Genomic DNA, 27,069 nt, shown 5'->3' with positions numbered 1-27,069 from the left:
GTCATTTTAATGGTGTTGTCTCGATCACTACAGTTACAAGGGTAAGGGTTTGATAATGTCCATCTAGAGTTAATCTAAATGTTCAAAGACAAACAGTCGTCATAAAATACCTTTTGCTTTCTTAATCTTCACCTCCATTTCCTCCTCCTCCTCCTCCTCCAACCATCTTGAATCTTTGAGATCGTTCATATATCAAGTCAGCTTGAAACTATCACAATTGTTGTCACCTACATCCATGTTTGTCTTCCTATTGTCCCTCAGCCACACATTTTATGTATTTCTGGGAGCTTTTAACAAAACAACACAGTCACTTATCTATGTCTGACGGTAGCAGTGGCATCATCATCCATCTTAAAGACTAACATGCCATTTCCAGTGGGTTTTAATGAAATCACAAATGTACTGCACTGATACACTTTTAGTAAAACTGTAGCACATACATTTCTGGTTACCATTACTTCTTGAGGGAGAACATTTCGGTTGTGCAATCAAACTCCCCAGAAAAAAAGAATGATATAAAGAACAGCACATGAAATGCAGAGCAGCATGAACAAGACTTTCATAGCAGCGAGCAAGGCTGTATCTCTTTATCTGCAGCAGAATGATGATCGCAACAGGAAATACATTTTTAAAAAAAGCATCAATACAAACCTTTTTTTCTCACTGCGTATAGATTTCCTAATGAAGAGGAGAAAGAAAAGGGTAAATGCACTGTAATGTCATAATTTGATATAATAAACTGTAATCTAGTGGTGGAGAAAGTATTCAGATTTTAGTGAAAGTACTAATATAAAATGTTACAAGTAAAAAGCTGCACTGAAAATGTTCCTGAAGTGAAAGTATGTAAGCATAATCCAAAAACTGTACTACGTATTAATTAATACATGTACTAAAGTATTAAAAGTAAAAATACTTAATATCAATATCAACAATATCATATATTATATTATTATATGACCAGAAAAAAGGATTCTTTTCATTCTGGATAAATCTGCTGATTGAGTGTTTAGTCTGTGAATATTCTAAAAATAGGGACGAAATTATGTCAATGTAACACCTTCTCAATAACTGTACAAACCACTTTAACAAGTTCATTCTTGGCAGAGTCCACTAGTTGATTTATCTAATAGTTTCAGCTGTATAAACTTTTGGGTAGTTTCATTTATAACAAAATGTAATATTTATAAGCTTTTTATATGTTTTCTGTGCAAAAATCTGAATTTGTAAAGTAACGAGCAGCTAAAGCTGTCAGATAAAAGTAGAGAAGTAAACGTCACTGTGTTTTCCTTTGAGATGTAGTGGTGTAGAAGCAGGAGGTGGCATTAAAACAAGACTTGTGTAAAGTACCTCAAATTTGTTTTTACCTTCAGCCATAGGTAAATGTAATAGTTACATTTCACCACTGCTGTAATCACAGTTTTGTTCTATTTACTTCATCTAAAGGTCCAGTTTGTGTGATTTAGAAAGATCTATTGGAACATAATGTTCCTAATAATTTTGTCATTAGTGTATACACCGATCAGGCATAACATTATGACCACCTGCCTAATATTGTGAAGGTTCCCCTTGGTGTCTGGCACCAGGGCGTTTTAAAGTGGATCCTCTGGGTCCTGTATGTTGGGGGTTGGGGCCTCCATGGATCAGACCTGCTCCAGCACGTCTTACAGATGCTCGATCAGATTGGGATCTGGGAAATTTGGAGACCCGGTCAACACCTTGGGCCTTTAATGTGTTCCTCGAGCTGTTCCTGAGCAGTATTTATAGTGTGTCAGGGCACATTGTCCTGCTGGGGGGCCACTGCCATCGGGTACTGTTGTTGTGATGAGGGGGTGTACTTGGTCCACAACAGTGTTTGGATGGGTGGTGCGTGTCAAGTGGCATTCACATGAATGCCAGCACCCAAGGTTTCCCAGCAGAACACGCATTGTGATGAGATGATCAATGTTATTCACATCCCCTGTCAGTGGTTTTAATGTTGTGGCTGATCGGTGTATTAGTGTATATAACTCAAATAACAATTGCGTTTTTGTAAACTTTATATTTATATTTTTTATCTCTAGAAAGGGATCAGGTCCTCTTCCAGAGTCTGCCATGTTTAGCCCATGTAGCCCAAACTTAAACCAAACAATGGCTCTAGAGAGTGACTTTCATATTTCTCATATTTTAGCGGCTACCGTAAGGGAGACAAGTGGTTTTCAATTGGTTGAATCTGGAGCATTACTACTAGATGCCACTGAATCCTACACACTGAACCTTTAACAAATCCAACATGTTTACGATGATGAGATTCACCGTTTGTTTTCCTGCGTGCTTTGTGACATGTACCTTCATCTTCTTCAGGAGCAACCAGGTTGGCAGCAAACTTCAACATCACACTGAACAGGTTTGTTGATTCCTCCACGGCATCAGTGACCAGCTTCATGGGGTCTGAGCCGACCTTGCTGAGGCCTCCTGGTGATGCAGGGACATGAACACACCAACTGATCAGTCACACAGTCCGTCTGAATGAAGTTGTTTTTCGTGGCCAAACATATCCAGTTTCAGTAAGAGTTTCTGAACTCTTACTCATACATTTTCTCAGTGCAGACAAAACTCTCATTCAATGCACACAAGGAAATGTCTGAAAACATGAACTCTTTAGCGAAGGGTTAAACTGGGATGGGGCTACAGGTGGTGAAAACTAAAATCTGGATTCCAGGAACTGATTATTCTATTAAAGAACAGTGATGACCCACCTTCCAGTTTAGCCACTGCAAAAGGCCTTCGACATGACATATTGTTGTGCAAAAAGCATTTGAAAAATCACACTGACCCTCGTTCATCAAGTGAATATTGTTGTTTTTTCTCCATCACATTTATTATGTCAGAGTCAACACAACTGAAAATGTGAACTTTGCTTTGAATTAAAACAGACAGAAGAGACCAAATGCTTGAATATGAACTTGAACAAAGTTTGATGAAGGAGGCCCAGTGTTCCCAGTGCAAACACTTCTGAAACATGGTTCATTTGTAATCAGGGCAGTTAAACTGATCTGAATCCCGAAGAGAGGTTTGGATACTATCATCGAAACCAGAAAAAAAAAAGGTAAGGTAAAAAAAGTAATATTTGTTGCTTTATTTTGATGCACATTATCTCTGTTTTCAATGCATTTTTCATTAAAGGAACAGTTTACCAAAAATGAAAAGTAAGTTATCATCTACTCACCCCCACGCAGATGGAAAGTCTGAAGTTTCTTAGTCTACATACCATTTCAGGAGATTGACAACAAAACAGCATATTTTTTAAAACAACCGAGGTAAACGGGGACTTGTTTGAGTGTGAGTGTTTTCTATTATAAATTTGTTTTCCCACCATGATGATGTACGCTGACCTTATACTGATCCCCACATTACATACAACAGCCTAAAATCACATATGTTGAAGATCATTTATAAAAATGTCTCTTCATCTGAGAACTGATTTTCCCACAACTTTTCAACGCAAACTGATACCCCTTCGCAAAGAAGGGGAAGTCATGGCTGTAGCCAGTAAGCGAGGGACTGCTTTGGTAAATCTCACCTGATATAAAAATATTTAGATGTTTTATTTTTCTTCCTGGTTGCAATAAAACACTTAAATATTTGAACCATTTTTTTCTGCACACAATAAAGATTATTGTAAAAAAAAAGGGGGAATAAACAAGAAATGATACACATCAGAAAATATCCCTTCTACAGAAACTAAACTACCAGTAACATACTGTATATTTGAATAGAACAGCATCATCATCAAGCATCAGAAATGAAGCAGCTTTCACTCTACAGAGTTGTTTTGAAGGCCTCTCTAACATTGATAGCTAAAAGAAGCAGTCAATGTTAGGTAATTAGTAGTTTTTATCAGCGACTTTAGAAAAAGCTTCTGGTCTGAGGAGTTAGTAGCAGATAAGGTGCCTTGCCTCTACGGCCTGAATCCTTAAAAACCTTCCTGACGGGCTGACGACCTGGTTGGATGAGAAACACAGTGGCAGTAAGCAAAGACATTCAGCACATTGGTGAAGCAGAAAGAGAGGGGAAGGGAAGGAAGAAGCGCTGTTCAATAAAGTTTGTGTTCACACTGTGATGGCATGATGATGGTAAAGATGTAACAAGCAGACTACTGCCCGTGGTATGTTAGGAAAACATGAATTCTAATTAATATTCAGAAAGGGGAAAAAAGATAAATGATATTTCTATTAATATCAATGCAGGTGTTGATTTGTTCTCATGTGCTTTTGTCCTTCATTTCAGGATATAAGGAAGCATATTGCTGTCGAACCAGGAAAAGAAAAATGGATCCTAATAAAGTGAAAAGTTTATTGTTATAAAAATATGTTTTCACATTATTACGGACACAAACTTATCACGTTATAACCAGAAACTTTCCTTGCTTTAACAACATACTTTTTATCTTGATATAAGATGTAATGTTTCATGTTAGAACGTGTTAAATTATACTGTTATGACAAGAAACTTGTCTTGTTACCATAAACTATTTATCTTCTTATAAACTGAAATGTTTCATATTATAACATGATATATTTTTGTTGTTACATTCACACTATAACAAGATGTTTCCATGTTATATCATCACATTTAACTGCAATGTGTCATGATTTGACAACATGCTGTAAAACATTTTTTTTACATAACATAAAACATTGCACATTAACAAAAGATAAATAGTTAATTGCTATAACATGAAACATTTTGATGCTATAAACATAAATTCTTATGTTCTAACATAAAAACAATTCACATTATAACATGAAACTGATCTTTTCTCTCTCTGGCATGGCAGCAACACACTGATGTAAAGAAGAAATCATGAATATTTAAGATATTTAATTAACAATATCATAGACTAGTGAAAATATATGCACTGCTATGTTTTAGTTTTGTTTTGATGTCCAGGTTTCTTGCATGACCTATTAATCTACAGAAAATCAAGCTTAATAAATTAGAAAATGAACAAGCAATACAGACAGATGTTCATGTTAGGGTTAGAAAGTTGAGTACAGTTGAACACAACAGAATTAATGAAGTTTTGGGAGCACGTTTGTTTTAATATTGTGAGGGGGAAAGGAATCAATGCTGGCAACTAAGTTACGTCACTGTTAGTGAGAAACATATGACCAAGTAATAAATCATACTAAAAACAAAAGAAAGAAAAAAAATTGTGTGAAGACAAACATATAAATATCACAATATTAAAATGAAAAGTAGAGAAGAGGAAGAAGGGGAGACATTTAGCCAGCAGTGGAGGAGAGCCTTGTTTTTATCCTTTACACCTTCAGTATCTGTTTAAGTGAACCAAGGTCGATGGTGCAGTATTACACTGTTTCCTGTGAGCTAAGAAGTAAGACCTGTCCAGTCTCATGATGAACAACTGACTGCTGGTCACTTAATGCCAGCTTGTGTTACATTTAGATGTAGGCAAAATAGTCGTGAACTGCTGGAATACACGCTGTGCTAGAAAATTAAAGAAAGTATTAATAATGTGTTACATCGCTCATCTGCCTCACTTCTATAGTTTCAAGTTGATATACTAAAACTTCTCTGAACCGTTTCTTCTTGCCGTCTGCAGAAATCTAGATTAGAGATGCTCTGAGTAGATAGAAATGCTATTGCATATCAGTGCAGAAAGTGCTGTGGGCAAGTGCCTTACAGACTATTTTTGCCCAGGGTTTCACCTCTCAGGCCACATACGAGCTCCCCTACCATATTGGTGAAGTTTGTCAGAGCTATATGCAGTGTGAAAGGAATACCTGCAAAAAAACAGTTTGAGTGCCGCTTACTGGAGCTGAATTGTTTTTACAAATTCATCCAAGTTCTAACCCTCAAAGCCAAGCTCATCTGGCATATACGAGCCAGAGCCAGCCCACATTTGGCCATCTGGTGCCAGAATACAGCCTATAGTGTACCAACACTTAACCAGAATCTGCGTGACTGAGCTGAGTAGAAGCTGGCTGTCGTATGGGAATGTAGTTTATAGAGCTGACAATGGTTGGAAATGAACAGCGAACACCTGCCCTTACCTGAAATGGTCTTGTAGTCCATGAGATCAAACATGATGACAAAAACACAAGACCACGTAATGATGAGAGCCAGAACTAAGATCCAAGCCAGTGGGGAGCTGAAGGTAGAGTAGAGGTCATCTGTAAAAGTTTTCTTGGACCCTCGCGCAGACGCTGACCCGGCGTCTCCATTCTTGCTGTCAATGACCATCGTGGTGGTGGTCGATGTCCGCGCTGAGGAGCAAAGAAACTGGGATCAGATGAAGCACGTTAAATATGGTCCTCTATGGAACAGTTTTTTATTTCACCATCCCTAATATCCAGGAATCTACACACTCAAAATGATATTTTCAAAATCAACAATGTCACACAGGTTTAATTCATTTGTTTTGGATGTACTGTCAGGTACGTACATATCTTTATTTCTTGCAGGGCTGTTAGTCTTTGTTAACACAGTTCACAGTTTCATGTAGTATTTTGAGGTACTTTCTTAACTAGTCAGAATCAGAAGGACTTGTCCATCTCAAAGCAAGGATTTCTGTCTTTACATGGTAAAAACTCACCATTTATTCAGTATTTTACAGTTATATGGAGTGTAAATCTGATAACTGGTAAGAACACTTAGAGGAACTGGGGGGAGTATGCAGCAAAACATCACCGACGCTGGAGAAAATCACTGATGATTATTCTAAGTGCTGCATTGTAGGCAACTGGACGTGTTTGAGTTTCTTGGAGACGTCCCACCTCTCATCCAAGAGGCTTCGTCGGTTCTAACTAACTGGAGGGGAGTTGCAGGCTTAACAGATGTTTTTATTGAATTTTTCATATACATTACATAAATAGAAACAAACAATCATAGAACATTTAAGGTGCAGGGTAGCGGCAAGGCATCTTCCTATAAAGGTTTTTGACAGAGCATTATAACGTGTTGGTTTTAGTGGTCTAAAGTTTATATCAGCATGTTACAAAAAGGAAATATAAATAAATGTCAAATGAAATGTTACATTTAAGGCAAGAACGTTTCTTTGGCTTTGTCCCCCTACTAAAAATGATATAAGCCTTCTACCAAATTCTATCAAAGGTAGACAATTTACATACTTGTAGTTTGTGTACTTCATACCATGCCTGTATTGTATTTTTAACAAAGGGATTCTGCGTATGTTTTTTAAGTTCTTTTAGTTTAGCTGAGTACTGATATGAGTTGACAGGCAGAGGAGATGTATTATATCTCTCAGTGCTTACCCAGGATAATGGTGTTCCTAGTTGGAACCAGCAGGAGGCAGTAGAAAGTTGGGCCCAGTAATACCACTGAAGGTTCAGAAGTCCCAGACCTCCTCTTTCATAGGGGAGATAAAGCAAAGATAAGCGAAGCCTAACCCGTCTATTGTTCCAGATAAACTCGCAAAACGTGCTTTTCGTTCTTGCCAAAAAATGAGTAGGAGGACTGAGAGGAACTGACTGGAATAGGTAAAGAAATTTTTGGAGAGCAATCATCTTGAGAATATTTATACTGCCTATCATGGAAATTGGTAACACTGACCATCTATTAATTAATTCTGTCACTGATTCGATCACAGGATCATAATTTGCAGCTACTAGATTATCAATTTTAAGTGTAATTTTGATGCTCAGGTAAGTGAAGTTACCTGAAAACACTTGAATGGTGTGTGAAGGTGGATTAAATCTGGAATACTGAACGTATTAATAGTGTCAAGCAGAGTGAGTAATGACTGTTCCAAATGGGATAAAACACAATAATTTTATCTGCAAACAGTCCAATTTTATTCTCCAGATTATTTATATTTATACCAATAATATTTTGGTTGCTTCTAATAGCAATTGCCAATGGCTCTATTGCAAGCACAAACGAGAGTGGGGAAAGGGGGCAACCTTGGCCCTGTGATATTATATTATTAGTTGCCACCAAAGCTACAGAGTTGTTATATAATATTTTAATCCAAGCGGAGAAGTAATTGCCAAACCAAAATGAGAAAGCACTTCATGGAGATGTTCAACCTGATCAAAGGCTTTTTCTGCATCCAGAGACAGTAGTAATCTATATGACTGTAGGTATTGTGACTAGAGCCCGACCGATAAAGGATTTTTAAGGCCGATACCGATACAAATATTTGGTGATTTAAAAATCCGATATTCCGATATATAGGCCGATATATATATATATATATATATATAGAAAAAAATAAATCCAGAAACGCGTAACAAAACATAAACACATTTCCGTAACATGTTTTTTGTATAATTTGTAGTTATTTATGAGTCCTCACTGAAATAAAATGATAATGCAGTTTAAAAATAAACTTGTTTGTTTTATTGTCACAACAGAACAGAAGAACATCAAAATTACTAGCTAAGTCAGTTTCACTCTCGGCTTAAGGTGCGTTCACACCGGACCTTTTATTTTTGTCGCTGTCGCTCATGTCACTCCAAAAAAATCGCTCGGTTGCTCAGCTGCAGTCGCTCGTCGGCACAATTCAACAGATCGCTCTGATAACGTCATTCAAGCGATTCCAGTGAATTTCACGTCGCTCGGAGGCGCTCATTTCTTCCCGTTTTCAACGGTATACGCGGCTGACAACGGCCCAGTTTGACGAGCTGTTGGCGAGAATCGGAGGCAGGATTGCCGGGTTGGACACCAACTACAGGCGCTCCATCCCAGCTGAGGAGCGCCTGGCCATTTGTCTCCGGTGTGTGTGTGGGTGTGTTTGTGTGTGTCAACGTAAAGCCGGCTTTGCTCTTCCGGACCGGTGGAGTTGTATTACGTTTACATGGTTTCAGTAGTTGTCATAATTAGGCCTACATATAGATTACGGCAGCCAGTCAGCGCTGAGCGACAAGCGACTGACGGCCAGAGAGTTGGGGTTTCTCAACTCGAGCGACAGAGCGTTTTTTCGCTCCGTCGCTCGGACGCTGTCGCTCAGAGCCCCAGCGACATTTCGCCTGAGCGATTAATCGCTCAGTCGCTCGTTTGCATTAACTTAATATGTAAACTTGTCGCCAGCGACAAAAATAAAAGGTCCGGTGTGAACGCACCTTTACACATAACAGCAGCAAAACTGGACATGGTAGTCACAAATATTGTCATGCTTATTTGAGTTAAGAGAACTGATGGGGATGTTCTTTTAATTGTTATTCAAGCATGGAACGCCAACACTCATAACATAGTTGAAGGGTGTTTCGTCCGTTTTTATTTTATTTTTTAAATATTCATTTATCGGCCATTATAAATGCTGATACCGATAGTTTGGAAAATGCCTAATATCGGCCGATAATATCGGCCAGCCGATATATCGGTCGGGCTCTAATTGTGACTAGTAGAATGACATGAATATTCTCTCTCTGTGGTGGTTTCTAGATCTCAAAATATCTTTAAAATTTAATTCAAGCATAAACTGATGTGTAATCTTCCTGCTTCTTGGGTGAGAAATATCTGAACTAGGGCGCAGTTGAAATCGCCACCTATTATTATGTCACCGTGCAGTGGAGAGATAGAAACAGCTAATTGTAAAAGTTTGGTTCGTCATTATTTGGTCTATATAGATTAACCAGAATTAAATCTTGGTTCAGTAATGGATTTATGCACGAGCAAGGTGACGCCCCTGGCACACGAGTTATTAGTAGAGTTGTCCCTCCCTCCCAGAAAAATAACTACACTTTAGTTATAGTCACTGATCCTTTAGGAGCAGCAGAGAAAACATCCTACTGTTACTACTCCGACTACGAACAACATAGTGGTCACGTAATAGCTTAACTAAATGAATTATGCAACAATATGCTCAGTGCAGGCTATAGACCATAGGGATGTCTACGGTGTTGGCTGTCCTGGTGGAAAATCCTCATCCTACCCGGAAACATTAGTCCAAGTTTAATTCCCGGAGCTGTTGCTTCACCTCGTTATATTATCTCCGTTGTTTCTGTACCTCCGTGGACAGTTCCGGGAAAAACATCACCTTTACTTTTTCGCGAGCCGCCTTCATCACCTTCACCTTGTCTTGACAGTTGAGAAACTTCATGATGATGGCGCGTGGGGGACTGTGAGGAACCTGCCCACCTGGTAATCATCTGGAGACATCGTCTTCAGGTTTGCTGATGCGGTCTCGGCCGTGGTCATCCTCTCAAAGAAAGCAGTAATTGCTTCTTTTATTTCTTGGTTGGATGATATGACTTCTCGTATGTGAGTAGAAATGTCCGCTCTCAATAAACTTATGACTGCTAAAATGTTAGCCTCGTCCTCGACCTGGCAGCTACCATTAGCATTCACCCCCTCCCTGTTCAGCGACGTCGCGTCTGTGTTAGCATCTGCGGTGTCGCCAACTTCTCCCGTTTTCCTCGGTTTAGTTTTATGTTTGTTTGTTAAGGCAATATTTGGACAGACGCTGGCAGTTTGGTGACTCTTAGTCGAAATGGGAGTACAACTATGGGCCCAGTAGGTCAGAGCTCCAAGTCCTGCTGCTGCTCAGGTAGACGCCACAACCGGAAGTCCTCAAAATGTCCCTGTTGATCGGTAAGTCCAATTTAATTTATTACTAATGATTGATGAGTTTTGATAAGTTAGTTACAGTTTTTCTCTGACCATGCTAGTGGGTAACCAAGCTAGCTGCCAACTATCAAAGGCTAATGTTTAGCTAACTTTGAGTAATTTATAACTTCTGTGCTAAGTAGCTGTTACGTATTCTGCTCTCTACACTTATGTCTCATTGTCAATGCGATAAAAGCCTCACCTTAAAGCCTTCAATTTGATGTGTGTTTAACAAAGATAGCTGCATAACTGTACATACAGTTATATGCAGTGGGGGGATTAAGACAACCTTCTGGGTTTTTACAGACATAACCGGGAAAATGGCACAAATGTCTTAGCAAGCAGCTGTCTCATGGAGTTTGGCTAATGTAAACTTGTTTGCACATCCAACAGACACAGAGCATTGATTTGGAGTCATGTTGCAGCCCCCCTGAGAAATGTAAGTCCAAAAGTCACTGTCATTTTAAGTAGCTCATTTTTGGTCACCTGGCGTGTCAGCTTAGCTGCTACATGCTCCACAGGCTAGTCACTCAAGTTGTCTCTTGTTTGGTACACGGCAGGTTGTGTACTGTGGGTTTATCAGACTTTTTTTTTTTTTTTAAATGGCTGCCTGTGTGGAGTAATGACACTGAACTATCAATAAATGTGTAAAGGTGAAAGAGTCTGAACCAACAGTCAGTTTCAGTTGACAGATGTTTCTGTTTCGAAAAGCATCTTTTATTTTCCACCATTTGTGTCGCCTAAACTGTGACCAAGCAATTAACATCATGTATCTACTGTTGAAATGCCCTTGTTGCAGAATTACCTGTAAGTATTATTTTACTTATTACAGCTGTTTCATGATTAATGAGTTGTGATTAGGGCTGGGCGATATGGCCGAAACTGTTATCACAATATGTTTTTCAATATTGACCGATGTCGATATACAGTATATTTAACAATAATAATGTTGAATTGGAGTATTTTCCTTAGGACAGAACCCAAAACAAACCAGAAGGTTAATTATGGTTTAAAAAATACAATTATTTATTGTCAGAATGAATAGGTGACAAACATTCAACACAACCAACCAACCAAATGGCTTAATGTTAAACACTAAATAAATAAAATGATGAATATGTACAAGAAATTGCTTGTTTCAAACGTGTCTCAAACATTTTAGAGGTAGTATACTGAACTGAACATTGATTAAAGAAAATAAAATAAAAAGGAAAATATTGAGGATGATTTATGCTCCTGTATTGTTTGAATATTGCACATTATTGAGCTTGCAGGTAGTTGTTCAGCTTTAATGCCTCCTGTTCTGTAAGACCTGATGTGGCTCAGACGTGCGACCAGACCACATATTAGCGGTGACATATCGGAGCTGCTCCTCCAACTTTACCTACACTCTGCGTTGAGCTGATTTTTCAACCGTGCTTATAGGCATCATATCTTTAGCGATACAGTACGTAACTGCACTGGTTCTGTCATTGTCGCTTTGGTTTCTTCCTATATGGGGTAATGGCTGAAAAAGCAGCAGCAACTGTTGGTTGAACTGAAGTTTGACTTGTAGAAACGGTGGGGCTGGGATGTTGGCTACTTGAGGGGGGCTGACACTAGCATGATAGCGCCAACTCATACTTTCAGAGTACTGTTTGGGACGGTACCTTTTGAGATGATAGAAGAGGTTGGTGCTGTTTCCAGTTCTGCTGAGGACTGGTCGCCGACACATTTTGCACCTAATGCTGGTCTGTCCTTTGTCAGACTTCAGGTAACCGAACTATTTCCAAATAACCGAAGTGGTATGACCTTTCTTCGGTACAATTTCTTCATCTTTGTCAGTTTCCTCGCACTCTCACTAGTCAGACCTCTCATTGTCTTGTGTCGGCTAAACACACAGGTGGTCACCGTCATTCTGAGTAGTTGTGAGTGGGAGGGGCCGGAAACATGTATCAACCACGTGCATCTGTTTCTCTGCTGTGTGATTGACTGTTGGTGTAGTGTTTTCTAGGTAAAGGAAAACGGACTCAAAAATAACTTTATTGAAAATAAATTTCATAAATGTATCATCGTTATTGTGGAAAATTTTACCATGAGATCATTTTATCGCCCAGCCCTAGTTGTGATTTAGTTAGTTAATTCAATGTATCTGTCACCAGTTTAGTGCTAACCAAGCTAGCTTCCAACAAAGCTAGCAGTTACTTACTGCTAGCTAGCTGTTATGTATTGTACTTTTTGTAGACCAACAGTCTCTTTTACTATACTAATGTATTTGCTAAATTACTTACTGTATTTTACTATCTTTTTGGACTTCATTTTGAGCTTTCACTGATATTGTTTTGACTGCTAGCTAGTCTAACGTTATACATTTGTGAACCCATTTTCCTTGTTTCTGTATTGAATTTCACTTTGCACTTATCTCCAGTAAAAGCCTCAGATGCATTACATTAAATGGAAGTTTAGCTAGCTGCTTAACTGTGCATCTACCACCTAGTTGTGGGGGCAAAGCTGGTATTGTACTGATAAGTATTAATAACTTCAGTTAAGTTTCATTCATATTTGTTTCATAGACTACATTTTCTCTTTTAACCAACCTTGTCTTTCTTATCAAGCAAACAGATAGGCTAACATAATTTTCTCAGTACATAAACACGTTTTCAGTATATGTACATTTCAAGTGCTATTATCCGTATTGAAAGTTTTAATTCATGCCACCAGGTATAACTTTTTAAACAGGGAAAGTGTTGAACCTGAACCTGTGGGAAGTGGGTCGAGTACCATGTACTGGCAGAAGGTAAAACATTTCTGACAATGTTCCCTAGACACTCTCTATGCTGACCCAGTTTTGCATAGTGTTGTTATTATTACCAGTTAGCTATCCAGAAACCAGTGCAATCTATTTTGTATTTTCATTTGCCTTAAAATTGGAGTTATAAGGTTTGCAATAACTTAGTATTACACTGTACCCTCAAACTCTCCTTTTCAATAATGCAGCATTTTATTTTTCATTCAACATAATTGATTATTTCTGTCATGTATACTCAGTAACAGTGTAGTTGCTAATGTTGCTGTGGGTGCACTGGGGAAGCTCAGGCCACCTGTTGACTCTCCTCAGCTCACTGTTGGCAGCTAATGTAAGTTGCTCCTTTACTGCTGACTCAAACAGCTTAGCAGCACTCCAAACACACAGACACACACACCTCTGTCTAACCTCGTCACAGGTCAGTCCAACATACCATGAGTGGCCGCAGACGAAACCTCACAGTGGCTACTGTTGGATGATCGACGTGGCCATTGGATGGTCACTAGAGGTTTGTGTGAGTGTGACTTAATGTCTGAAATGTTGTCAAATATGCTCTTTTCAGGAAAAAGTTATGAATAATCCCAAGCACCCTACTCAAACACGAACATAAAGAAACATTTTAACTATCGTGGGTGGATGACCTCTCTACCATATGAATTTCTTTTTTTTTTTAACTACTTGCAGTCAGTCTTTCCTTTCCATAACTCTGTCACTGAACTTGAAACTAGGATAAACAAACAAAAAAACGTTCTATGTTTCACATTATCATATCATATCAACCTCTCATCAGGAGGAGGAAGGGATGCTGGTAGAGCGAGACCTGATTGGGACTCCTGCCAGGCGAGTGAACTGTTCGAGACGACCTCATCCGTATATCCAGCCTGTGATTGTGACTACAAAACCAGGTAGTTCAAAATAGGTTTTTTCCTCACCCTAAACGTGTGTTTAGTGCCTAACCTAACCAGACCATAAGCACAGCATTGTTAAGACACAAAATTGAGTAAATAGATGGTAATAATTCACACAGGACATTATAGTAGTGGCTGTTGTATAAAGAGGGTTTGGCTTCCTGTTGGAGGCTTCTAGGGAAAGATTTGAACGTGTCCTTTTCTATCCTTTCTAACCTGCAGAGTTATTGCTGCTGTTTCTTTTGATGAAACCTGATTAATTCAGGTTTCTGCTCTCAAGTTCATGAAGTTTAATGTTATGGCCATCAGCCATGAGATCAGAAGAATGCCTACTGGCCGACTGGTCCATTGGTTGTTCTATCCAAGACTATAGTCCACAGCAACATATCTTGACAACATCTGGTCAAATCTTGATAATATTTGAAATCGATAGGATTATATCTCAGGGGTTGACTTTTTCTGATGACTTTTGACTGTCAGGTCAAAATATTGCTCTGTGGCCTTATTGTAAGATAGTACATTGTGCTTATGATTACCTTGAAACCATTGTTTTGTTTTTTTTGTTGCTCTTTCCTCAGGTACCACTATTGGGCCAACATTTCCTAAATCTATGTGTCTAGAGTGTCATGAAATGTGCTCATTTTCATACTCTGAGAGCATCTCCAGCAAAACACTCAAAATTACACACAACTTATCTAGTGAGCAACCCTAACTGGGCCTTAAAACATGAATAGCTGGTAGATCTTTCCTTCTCCCTTCACCTTGATGTCTCTTTCCACCACCACTATTTAAACCCAACTCTAAATGGTTTGACCAGCCATCCATGCACGATTCCTCCTTTTATGGCTGACCTATCTGCACACTGTGGATAACATTTCTGTTGTTACTTGCACCGGGTATCCATGACAGCTCAACTCAGAGCAGTCATTAGGAGCGAGTGGTTGCCTATTCAGTCAGAAAACAGGGAAGTGTTGTCATAACATTTCCTTAATGAGTGCACAGAGCTGAATGAAGTGCAGCAGAGACCTTTACGATCCGGCTGGCTGCGCATGGTGGTATTAATCAGGTTAGGAGCTTGATTCAAGCAGCTGTTTCCATGTTTCCATGTGGCATTAGTGTTGTGCATCCACTGTAATGTTAGTGTCAACACTGCAGAGAGTCCATTTAGACAGTTTAGGACTCAATAATGACTAAAAGGAAATGGATTACATCAATACACTTCCCCAATTATAGACTGTTTCCATAGTTAAAGCTTTGTAAACACCCCTGTTCTACTTCACTTGCTTATTCACTGAGCTGCCATAACTCTGCATAACACCCTTTGACATAAATATTTGCTTTGGAAAAGTATCAGCACATCTTAGATTTCCTAAGCCAGATCAAGCTAAAAGTTATTCTCGTTCTCCAAAACATTTAATTTTTTGATCAGTTCACTGGTAAAACTCGTTAATATCTTTTATCTTTAATTATTATATCAAAATATCAGATGTTGTTATCTGGACTAAACTGACACAAAATGGTTCCTAATTTTACTTGTTTTGAAGCACATATTCTGAAACAAAAAACTGATTGTTATCTCTAACAGGATAATGGATGGTCAGTCTGTCACAGTCTGTCCAAGTCAGTTCTCCTAGCCATGTGAGAGGGAGGAGATCTCCAAGAGAAAAACATTAAAATTCAAAGTAAGTAGGTCTCTTACCACTGTTTGTTTTCTTGTTAGTGGATCATGAGACAGCAATTGTATTTCCTGAGATAATGAGATAATCACATGTTATTTGTTTCAGCTTTTTTAGAGAATAAACATGGAAACCATAACAGCATCATTTTTGAGCATGGACGGTGCTTCAAGCTTGACAAAAAATAATAGTTTAGACTCTCATTAGCCTTTTCCAGAACTTTTAACCAAATGTCACTGTCCTCATCATCGGTTGGAGTTTGTTCAGTTTTCATGTTGCTCTCAGTTCTCCAGCTCCATCCACTGATGAGGACTTTGAAACATGTTTGAACTTTGAAATCTCCGGAAACGATAAAATGGACCTGGTGTTAAAATTATTTCGTAAAACCTAACTTTTAATATTGAAAATACGATTATTACATGTACGTATCATGAGAAAAATGTCTTAGCTCAAGGAAAATCATCTTGTTATCTTCATCATTAAGGTGTTTTCTGTTATATTGGTTGAGTGGCTCTCTTGTCAGGTCAAAAGAAGGCAGAGCTATGCGTAGGTCAGAAAACTGTATTTACTTTTAAGAACATGATGCTTTTCCAACAATGACATGTCAAAAAAAAGGCCAATCATGCTGATGTAAATGGCTCATTTTAATAGGGGAATTGAAACAAAGTGGAGAGTCATGTGGCTGTCAGTCTAATATGCATACGCCCACAGTGAGAAGACATTTATTTGACTAAAGTAACTGAAAACACCAGCATGTGTGTGCTATTAGGTTTTAAATCTTAATGAGACTTCAACCTAACAGATTTTAACAGTAACGACAGCTGCTTTTTGCTTTCAGACCCGCTTGTCTCGTTTCATTATCCATGCACAATGAAAAGATAAAATCTGATAATAACGACCGTTTGATGTGGCTACATGCAACAAGAGGCACAGTGTTGATGCTGACTGATCCTATAGGGCACTGTAGATGTCACAGCGGTCTTAAAGCTGCATTACAAATAGCCGATACACGATAGCGCTGTATTTTTAGATACTTCCAATCATGAAATTTCCCTACACACCAGACAGCACAACATCAGAGGGACTGTGTGCAAAACAAAACATACAGAGCCCTGCAGGAGCTTCACATGTACATTATGAAATAGCGTTGAAATTGAATAATAATATTTAATGTGAGGATACTTTACCTTCAACTGCTTCGGTCATAGTTTCAAAATAAAAGTTCTATTCCCACAGTAAATCCCTTGTGCAGATTATGTTGCCATGAAAAGGAATATTAATCGTAGATCCTCAACTCCTCTGCGCGACTTAATCCCAGTGTTTAATTCCAATCTAGCTACGTCGTGCGAATGGCTGGCACTGAGGATATGTTGAAAACCCGAACCCTCTGTCCACCACTGGTAACGCTACACCTCTTTTTCCACTCTCATAACTCAAATCTGCATTTTCCTTTCTTGTTCCAGAAGTCCAAAACTGTTCATGGGTCCAGATGAATGCAAGGCGGTCCAGAAAGCAGACTTCCGTCCCAGTGGATGAGGCTGGGGAGACGACAGAGACCAAGTTAAGGTGGTCGCTGTCTTCGCCCTTTGACTGGTGGGGCTGGGGTTGTAGATAGAGCAGCCTGCCCCCCCTCTACCCACCCTGACAGAATTAGATCGACCACAGGGACTGACGGACGATGGAAGTGAGGGGAAGAGAGAGTTTCAAGGTAACTTTATCCCACCAGCTAATGTTGCTTCTGGAGTCATGTGATCACAGTGTGGACAGTGATTTAATTTTACTGAAAATTCATTAGATCTAAATCAAATCTATCATTCAATCTTATTTGTTAAAAATGACTTCAGATTGCTGTGAATAAAACTCTGAATCTAATTAGGTACTGTTACATTCATGCCATGTTTCTGAGCCTCAGGCCCTGAGTTATTCTTAGAGCAGCTCGCTGCTGCTGGTATTCTGCTTCGCCTTTTTAGGCCAGAGGCGTGACCTTAACACCCCGTCCCCCCAACCCCCCCTTATGTTAACTAATCCCCCTCCTCCAGACCTCCACTGCTCAGTGCAGAGCTGTCATCAAGTGAAGAGAGAGAGGGGGAGTATCTGAATGGCTCAAGTCTAGGCAATGTACATGCACTTCAAGTTAAATAGAGTTTGCAGCGTTGTCATGGCACTACAAGTAAACAAAAGTCCAGGTGTATTCATTTTAAGGATGCAAATGGCAGATGGGGAAGCTTTAAAAAGGAAACTCAAAGTTTAAGTCTCAGTATGCTTCAAACTAACTAGGTCGAATGACATGTCATCCAACCACATCCAAAGATAAATGTTTTTGTACCTGTTCTGATATACGGAGCAAAAGACCTGCCATCATCCTCTCCAACTTCATCACACCGTCTCCCCCATCTCTTTCCAAGACATCAGTGTCGTTTGCTGGTGTCTGACATGATGGATTGTACAAATGGGGATAACTTTGCACACCTGCCAACAGTCTCTAATCAAAGACTGTCATTGTGCCACTACTGTTCTTCACAGTAGGTGTGGTAATGGCTAGAGATTGGCTGGTCGCTAAAGTTAACATTTTGTACATTCACATCAAAAGGTTTGTGAATCAAAAAAGGAACTGAAAATTTACAGACGAGCAACACAAATATGATATAATCACTGAGTTGATTCATTTTTATTTCGTGTTCATGAAGGAAAAACATCATCGTGATCTCTGAATGAGCACAAAGCAGCTGCAATCACAATTTTACACAGACACACACTTAAATATTGACATTCTACAAACTGTTACGTCAAAGGCACAGTCACTGGGGTCATGAAGCAACTTAGGACAAAACCCTGCCATGACATTCAAGTACTTCAATCACTTACTTCCTTGTTTCACTTTCAGCTACTTGTCATTCTCCCACATATTATGTTTCAGAAAAACAGGGTATTAATGATCATACACTCCCTAAAAGTTATGTATTTGCAGATTATCACACATGTTTAACAAAGCACTTTTTGGACTTCATTAATGGTAATAATACTTTAAACTATGATTAGGTTCCTTTGGGATTAGTCACGCATGCTAGTGCAGGCCTCACAGATCTTCTTATTTTGATGTCACAGAAACAATGATTATCACGAGCACTAACAGCCCTATAAATACAGCTACAGCAACAGCCACCCTAGGATCCATCCCTAGAATAAAGAAAAAAACCCAGAAAAAATACTTATTTACAATTTAAACAACCCTAAAATGGTTAATAATACCATTTAAAGTATTCCCTAAAATGCAAAGAAAATTAAAGACAGTTCAAAGTTTCTTACATTCAGGGCGTTATTTTCATAGTATTGGCCATTGCTTCTGTCACATTTTTTTTTTTTTTACCTGGTTTAGACAGCAGAATCACTGAATACAGACATGATAACCTTGAAAAAATTACCACCCTATGCTGAAAGTTTTCAGCTCACGTACATATGTGTGGGGCCAAAATTTTACGCAGATGTTGGCATTCTGAACCCATTACAATGAGCAATAGACCCTTTCTTCATAATGATCCATTAATGCAAAAAAGTTGTCCATTGATAATTTAGGGGTGGATGTTTTGCACTGATTAAGGACTGTGGAGCCCTTTTAGGTCGCTATCACTTCACAGTCAATATTGAAATATCAACAACTCTAAGAATGTGCGAAAAATGAGATCTATAATCTGGAGTAAATGATTACAGTCACACTTACTTTTGCAGTGAAGGGCACGACCCATAGAGGCCTGTCATAAAGAAAGAGAAAGAGGAAGAGTAACAGAAAGAGAAAGGGAAGCAGAGTGTAACAGAAAGAGAAAGAAAAAGAATAATTAGTAATCATGATACGCATCATGTACACCATTTCAAAGGTGGACCCCTGCAATGATCCCATATCACTAAATATTATAATATCAGCACTCCACATTGATTGTGTGGTTGTGTCAGATCAGTAAATCTATTCATTACCTGGACGGCGGAAACTCCAAGTGCTCTCTGGATACGATACCATGCATCATCATTGCGGTTACACCTCAGAAATTTGCCCTCATGGAACAGACAGTCCACAGTGAGGCGGACGTCCGGGTTGTTCACCTGTCTTCTGCTTTCAGCTACAACTTGATTAGGATTGAAGGTGTGATGCATCACCACCAGAATTGTCGGTTTACCATCTGTAAGCATAGAGATAATACAACCATCGAAGCAAAGTCTCTTTTCATGGTATTTTTAAACATGGTTTTAACAGGGTTGTAAAAAGGCAAGTGTATGGAGAGAATTTTGTTCCTTTATTATTCAATCAAATAGAATGGATTTGAAACCAAAAAAGAGATTTGAGAGCAAAAGAGAGTAAGTGGCAATCAAATTTATTTTTTTGAGATCGAAACAGAACAGGTTGCAATTGAAAAAAAAATATGAGAGAGCATATTTCTTCAACTTCAATCAAAACTCAAAACCATTTTGCTTATAAATCAGTCCTCTTTGCTTTCAAGTTAAAAGCCTTTGCTTGCAGATCAGTCCTCTTTGGTTGCAAATTCTAAAGTTTTGCTTGCGAATTCAACTGCACTTGATGGGCGGGGCCTACGCTGGTGGATGAGTGAAGAGTTTCTATTGGCTGGTTTGACCTTGCTCCAGCGCCAGCTACGCCTTCCGCATTACACCCACTTCCCCCTTGTGCTGTGCTGCTTGGAGGTAAGTTGATAGCCTGTTGCTCTTGAAACGTTTCCCATAAGTAATGAATTGCGCTATATATCGTTGGCTACAGCCTGCCGTACATTCACAACAACAACAACAACGACAAGTAATGAATTATAATGCCCTGCTGCTGTAAGCACACTGATTAGCAGCATCATGGTTGTCTCTGCTAGTCACGGCCTGAGCAGAGTAGCCAATTGAGTGAGTGAATTACTAAACTACCGCTGAACGCGGTGCCACTTTCCACTGTGTAGCGGGCTGCTGCTACTCCTCCCGGCTCCGTTCTCACTACAGCTGTTCTAATGTCAACAAACACCGACTTCAATGACACTGAATGATGCTTTTGACCTCCGAGATGTAGAATGTGTAGGCTATAGAAGAGAAACGCAGATTTCAGCACCACTGATCTGTTTGTTGACATTAGAACAGCTGTAGTGAGAACGGAGCCGGGAGGAGTTTAGTTGAGGTAGTTTAGTATTCCACGTTAGTACTGTTGTGTAGGAACCGTGACGTTTTGGCACCGCGAGTACCATGCAACACTAAATGTTTAAATCACAGCCCTACGTTCAGGGTTCAAAATTAGCGGTCGCCAGTCGCCAGTGGCGACTAACTTTGAACCTTTGGCGAGTAAAGGAAGCCGGCTAACCGGCCACTCTGCCGAGTGAAAAAAAAAAAGGGTCAATCTATGGTCCAACTACTTTGATGTTCCTCCCGCCCCCGCTGTGACGCTCGGGTTGTGCGCCGATGTCGCGCAGATCTTCAAGCTCACAACATGCTGTAAAGCAAGGATTTGCTTGTTGCCTCTGATTATACTGATAAAAGCCTTCCTATTAGCTTCCAATGTAGACGCGCGACATGCGTGGCCCAACCCAAAGCGGCGCGTAGCCGCGTGCATTCGGTGCGACGGCGACGCCGTTTTTTCCCCCCGTGCATGTCCGTGGAGCTGTGCGCCGCGGACGTGCACGGTTCCCTACGTTGCTGTGTCAGGCAGGTGTTTCCCACGGAGCTCTGCCCCGTTTCAAAGGTGAAGGAAGCCCTCAGTGGAGAGACGTTGCCTCAGCGATGTAGAATGTGTTTTATAGAAGAGAAACACACATTTCAGGAGCTGACTTGTATCATCAGAACAGACAAATGTAAACACAGAAAGCTGAAAATCACTGGACATGTCTGTTGGGATTATACAAATCAACAGTGTAAAGTAGAGCTGTCAAGATGTATGCTGTAGTTAATTATTGCATATCCTACTGCACCTATCACTCCTATTGTTTCTGATGTACAGGTGCATTAGAATGTCATGGGAGAGTTTATTAAGGCCTATGTCACTAATTCACCGAATGAAACATCCCATGTCTTTATTTATTCAGTTTATTTTAATAGTAATAATTATGGCTAACATTCAATGAAGACCTAAAATTCAGTATCCCCAAAAATTTTAATATTTGGTAAAAGTATGTTTTATAAATAAACCTTTAAGGGGAAAAAAAGGCAAATTTGACTCATTCCCTTATTCCACACAATAATATGCTAATATTGCTATAATATGTGTTAAAAATGCTTATGAGTGTATTATAACAGTTAAACACATTGAAAAATATACAAAACAGCTATACATAATTTTTGGCCAGTAAAAAATCTTTCTGGCCAGTAGATTTTTAAAGCTCACTAGCAAGTTGGCCAGTGAGCAAAAAAGTTAAGTTTGAACCCTGCCTACGTTGTATACGCCTCCCTGTAATTCACTCACTCATTAGGCTACTCTGCTCAGGCCGTGACTAGCAGAGACAACCATGATGCTGCTAATGCTTGCAGCAGCAGGGCATTATAATTCATTACCTGTTGTTGTTGTTGTTGTGAATGTACGGCAGGCTGTAGCCAACGATATATAGCGCAATTAATTACTTATGGGAAACGTTTCAAGAGCATCAGGTTATCAACTTACCTCCCAGTAGAGCTTAGATCAGGCCCAAAAAATCAAGCCCGACCCTACCCGAGCCCCTTGTGTCCGAGCCAGGCCCGGCCCGACACATTAACTGTAATTATGAGCCCGAGCCCGATTTAAACCCGACAATTTTTTTAATACGTGGCGTAACAGTCAGAGTTATTCAATGTAGCCTCCTTTTGTTTAGTGGGTAATGTAACCTGTACGATGAGGAAGAGCAGGTGTACTTCTGCTCCCCGTGAGAAAGGATGCTGCCGACAGAGAGAAGACTCCCCATTTTATTTTGTCTTTATTTAGTAAAGTGTTGGTGCAAGAACCTCGGCCTGGATCGTTTGCATGTATGCCTGTAACATCTAGTGCCGTAGAGACCTGGCGTGGTGTGGTCAGTATTATGAATAAAAGTGCCGTGTGGAAACCCCCACATGCTGCCTGCCGTCTCTTGAGTAACCGGAGGCACCCGCACTAAAGTGGACAATCACCTTCCCCTTCACCAGCCCACGTTACAGTGAGCTGTTATAACTGACGATCTCAACTCCCAGGTGTTTGAACTACAGAAGTCTGTTTACAATCATCTTAATGAATAATGCAACAAGGACGAAGCATGTACACTGCGTTGTTTGTTTATTCATAACGGAATGGATCGCAAATGAAAAAAGTAATGATCATATAAAAAATAAAAAAAACACAAATGCTGGCCCGAGGATAGTGGTGGGAAATAAGTCCGGGCTCGGGCTCGGGCAGAGAATCTAAACTCTACCTCCAAGCAGCACAGCACAAGGGGGAAGTGGGTGTAATGCGGAAGGCGTAGCAGGTCAAACCAGCCAATAGAAACTCTTCTCTCATCCACCAGCGTAGGCCCCGCCCATCAAGTGCAGTTGAATTCGCAAGCAAAACTTTAGAATTTGCAACCAAAGAGGACTGATCTGCAAGCAGAGGTTTTTAACTTGAAAGCAAAGAGGACTGATTTATAAGCAAAATGGTTTTGAGTTTTGATTGAAGTTGAAGAAATATGCTCTCTCATATTTTTTTTTCAATTGCAACCTGTTCTGTTTCGATCTCAAAAAAAATAAATTTGATTGCCACTTACTCTCTTTTGCTCTCAAATCTCTTTTTTGGTTTCAAATCCATTCTATTTGATTGAATAATAAAGGAACAAAATTCTCTCCATACAAGTGAGTAAGCAGTATTAGTTTTTTGGGTTTTTTTGTCCACTGGGAGGCAGCAGAACAAGCTTTAAACCCAAATCTTTTTTTTAAATTACAGTGCATAATCCACAGTATGGAAGCCCTGACAGACAAGTGGAGAAAAAAAGGTTGTGATCTGTTTTTTAAGTTGTACCATCAACAAGTGTTTGTTTTTGTAGTGCTTATTTCAGCCAGAAGAGGCTGAAGTGCAGCACTACTTTATGCTCTAAATAGGGATAAAAGCACCTTTGCTCCATGCACTATAACCACATAACAGTAGTGTTAAATAGCTTGCTAACCATATTTTATTGTTCATGTGATTTTTTTTTTTTAATATAAAGGAGTTATGGCCGGCGATTAAAACAGTTACGCTAGGATAATTTGTCAATATTGTTTTATCTGTCAAAGTGAAAGTTATCAGTGATTTTCTTTTTTCCAGCTGCAACAGCTTTGGCTTTTTCACAGATGAAGAAAAACTTAGGAAAATGACCCTGCCAAAATGTTCTTCTCACCTGATTTCTCTTGGCTTCCATACCACAGACCTGTTAACGCTCTTAGTGTTACTCTGCCACACCAGCATTCATACCATCTTAATTATAGGACTGATATTACTTAATTTCAAAGAACTGGAAATGTGGGGCCATGCTGGTGAACTGCTAAAAGTATATTTGTATAATTGTATTTTTTACATTTTTAAAAATTACAAGTCATTTCATACCAGGAATGTCCGCCAGGGCCTCTCCGACGTCCGTTCCCACTCGTGACGCGATAGGACAGAAAACCACAATGTAGTCACTTTCTTCAGCGGAGGATACCTCAATTTGGCCAATGCCGTTGAGTCTCGCAACGTACTCTGGATGAGCCCCATTCGTTTTTCCTGCCACGTGGACAAAGAATCTTTCCCCAGTCACTAAAGACAGAAAAAAATGTTTGAGTTATTATTGAGCTGTATCATTGTTCTTTTACAGCCACACCATCAAACACAGATTCAGGAAAACATTGTCAAAAAGAAAGATCTTGAACTAGATTCAGCTAAATTTAGAAAAGACACATCACACATTGCCAGACTTTACTGCTTTAGTAAATCAGTTCCACTCAAAAGTACTGCGTTGGATTTTCATATCGTCTTAAAACTTATTCTGATAGCATCCATTTTTGTTTGATTGTGTCAGTGGAGGTGTTCAATATGTTAATGAACAACGCTCCAAAACTTTGATATACAAAGTGTTAATTCCTGGTTAAAAGATACTGCATGAACAGGAATGACACAGAAAAAAAGCGCTCCCTATATTGCAGACAGTTTAATGTTTAACCTTGAGGTGCTTTTACTCTAATCTGTTCACTTGGTTCAAAGACCTCTGCTGTGTCTGCCTGTTTGGATCTTTTGTTCAGGCTGTTGTGAAAGCTGTTGAAATGTTCTCAATGACTAAATGTTATGTGTTATAATGACTGAATGTAGTTTAGTTTATATTGCAGTCTTTACAGAGCAACATATGTTGGCAATTTATGAAACAAGTAAATGTTTTCTTACCGGTTGCCACGTCCATGTCTCTGAGAGAGCGATAAAGAAACAGAGAGGGACCTGAGTCAACATTATTTAACACAATGAAATAAGGCTGAACAAGTAGCAGGTTAATATGCATCACAAACTGCTTTGTCGCAGCTGCTCTTGTGCCCAGCCCACAAGACACAGTAAAAAAATACCTTAAAGGTCAATAACCTATATCACGGCAGCAGTTCACAGCCTAGCAGTGATAATTTGAAAGGATTTTGTTATGCCTACTTACGGGATAGCTTGATAATCTGTTTGTAGAGTCTCTGGCATATTCAGTCCACAGTCAACAAGAAAAACCTCACAGATCCTCCCTGTGAGTGAAGCACTTTCACTTTTGCTTTGACAAGTAACATGTTCTCAAACTGACCACTAAAGACAAGGGGCAGAGCTGAGCCAATGCTGCTGGTGCAATACAAGAAGGGATTCACCATCCCTTCGATCCTGACTAGATTCACATTTCCATTGTCAAAACGCACCCTCATCGTGCCAACACTGTTCCTCAGAGTAGGGGTACAGTAGTATTGGCCGGAGGTGTGCTGCACCCTCAAGTTAAACTTTTAAATGTAAAAACGCTGGTGAGCCACAATGGAAATTGAAAGAATTACAATTTTTTTCAAGGATCAAATTTGTTTTTCATGATGAAAAAAAACAGAATCTTGATATCTGAATGAGCGCAAATCAGCAGCAGTCAATATTTTACAGAGATGTTTTGTCTTGATTTCAAACATTTAAAACACGTTTAAATATGCACGTGGCTTTACACTGTCATTAAATGATTTTGTTCCAAACTCACAATAAAATGTCGTTCTTTCTTTCTTTCTTTCCTTCTTTCTTTCTTTCTTTCTTTCTTTCTTCCCTCCCTCCCTCCCTCCCTCTTATGTTAACTAATCCCCCTCCTCAGGACCTCCACTGCTCAGTGCAGAGTTGTCATCAAGTGAAGAGAGAGCGGGGGAGTATCTGAATGGCCCAAGTCTAGGTCTACAAGTAAACAAAAGTCCAGGTGTATTCATTTAAAGATGCAAATGGCAGATCGGGAAGCTTTTAAAAGGAAACTCAAAGTTTAAGGCACAACTCATCACACTGTCTGACCCATCTCTTTCCAAGACATCAGTGTCGTTTGCTGGTGTCTGACATGATGGATTGTACAAATGGGGATAACTTTGATTAGAGACTGTTGGCAGGTGTGCAAAGACCGTCATTGTGCCACTACTGTTCTTCACAGTAGGTGAAAAACATCAAAAACATCATCTTAATGGTAATAATATTTTAAACTATGATAGGTTCCTTTGGGATTAGTCATGCATACTAGTGCAGGCCTCACAGAAAACATCTTAAAGGTCAATAACCTATGTCACTCTGGTGCATGGTAGAGAGTCAGCACTTCACAGCCTAGCAGGGATAATTTGAAAGGATTTTGTTTGTCTCTGGCATCAGTCCACAGTCAACAAGAAAAACCTTACAGCTCCTCCCTGTGAGTGAAGCACTTTAACTTTTCCTTTGACAAGTATCATGTTCTCAAACTGACCACTAAAGACGAGGGGCAGAGCTGAGCCACATTAACTGTGTCAGTGTTGGTGAGAGATGAAATGAACACAGCAGGAGGAAGGAGTAACTGACATGCAACATGCTGTGATGTTTGTACAATGCTGCTGGTGCAATACATGAACATATAATGTGTTGTTTATAGATTAAAGAAATAGTTGTCCACTCACGTCAGGGGCAGAGGCAGTCACTCTATGAGCACTTTTGGCTGCGTGCGCCTCG

General features: G+C 39.5%; 2 protein-coding genes and 1 long non-coding RNA gene across 4 annotated transcripts in view; 1 reads left to right on the top strand and 2 right to left on the bottom strand.

Annotated features, from left to right (window-relative positions):
- trdn (triadin) overlaps positions 1 to 17,637 on the bottom strand; it is a 38,393-nt gene extending 20,756 nt beyond the window's left edge. The window contains exons 1-5 of the mRNA XM_084377009.1: positions 17,126 to 17,637; positions 6,054 to 6,266; positions 3,936 to 3,980; positions 2,326 to 2,451; positions 652 to 678 (exon numbers count right to left, since the gene is read on the bottom strand). Of these exons, the coding sequence (XP_084233135.1) occupies positions 652 to 678; positions 2,326 to 2,451; positions 3,936 to 3,980; positions 6,054 to 6,266; positions 17,126 to 17,144 (430 nt within the window). The 5' untranslated portion in view covers positions 17,145 to 17,637. The remainder of the gene's footprint in view (positions 1 to 651; positions 679 to 2,325; positions 2,452 to 3,935; positions 3,981 to 6,053; positions 6,267 to 17,125) is intronic.
- Positions 9,866 to 14,307, top strand: LOC311271270. The gene is made up of 4 exons (XR_014624387.1): positions 9,866 to 10,554; positions 10,963 to 11,008; positions 13,773 to 13,862; positions 14,145 to 14,307. It is a non-coding gene; the product is annotated as an uncharacterized lncRNA (long non-coding RNA).
- Positions 17,638 to 17,948: 311 nt separating the features above from the next.
- On the bottom strand, positions 17,949 to 25,997 carry LOC311271261 (uncharacterized protein). 2 transcript variants are annotated; one of them, XM_084376863.1, is made up of 6 exons: positions 25,538 to 25,997; positions 25,282 to 25,301; positions 24,469 to 24,660; positions 19,908 to 20,110; positions 19,657 to 19,687; positions 17,949 to 19,115 (listed from the first exon to the last, which is right to left on the bottom strand). In XM_084376863.1, exons 1-6 carry the CDS (start codon positions 25,573 to 25,575, stop codon positions 19,027 to 19,029), a joined length of 573 nt encoding a protein of 190 aa, XP_084232989.1. In that variant the 5' UTR covers positions 25,576 to 25,997; the 3' UTR covers positions 17,949 to 19,026. The 2 variants fall into 2 exon arrangements, with proteins under 2 accessions (XP_084232989.1, XP_084232988.1); XM_084376862.1 differs by having other exon boundaries at positions 25,282 to 25,997.
- Between the last annotated feature and the right edge of the window lie 1,072 nt (positions 25,998 to 27,069).

This window comes from Pagrus pagrus (assembly GCF_965226575.1).
Source record: "Pagrus pagrus genome assembly, chromosome: 16".
Lineage (NCBI taxonomy): Eukaryota > Metazoa > Chordata > Actinopteri > Spariformes > Sparidae > Pagrus > Pagrus pagrus.
Note: the sequence above shows the minus strand (reverse complement) of the source record. Positions and strands in the feature narration are given on the sequence as shown.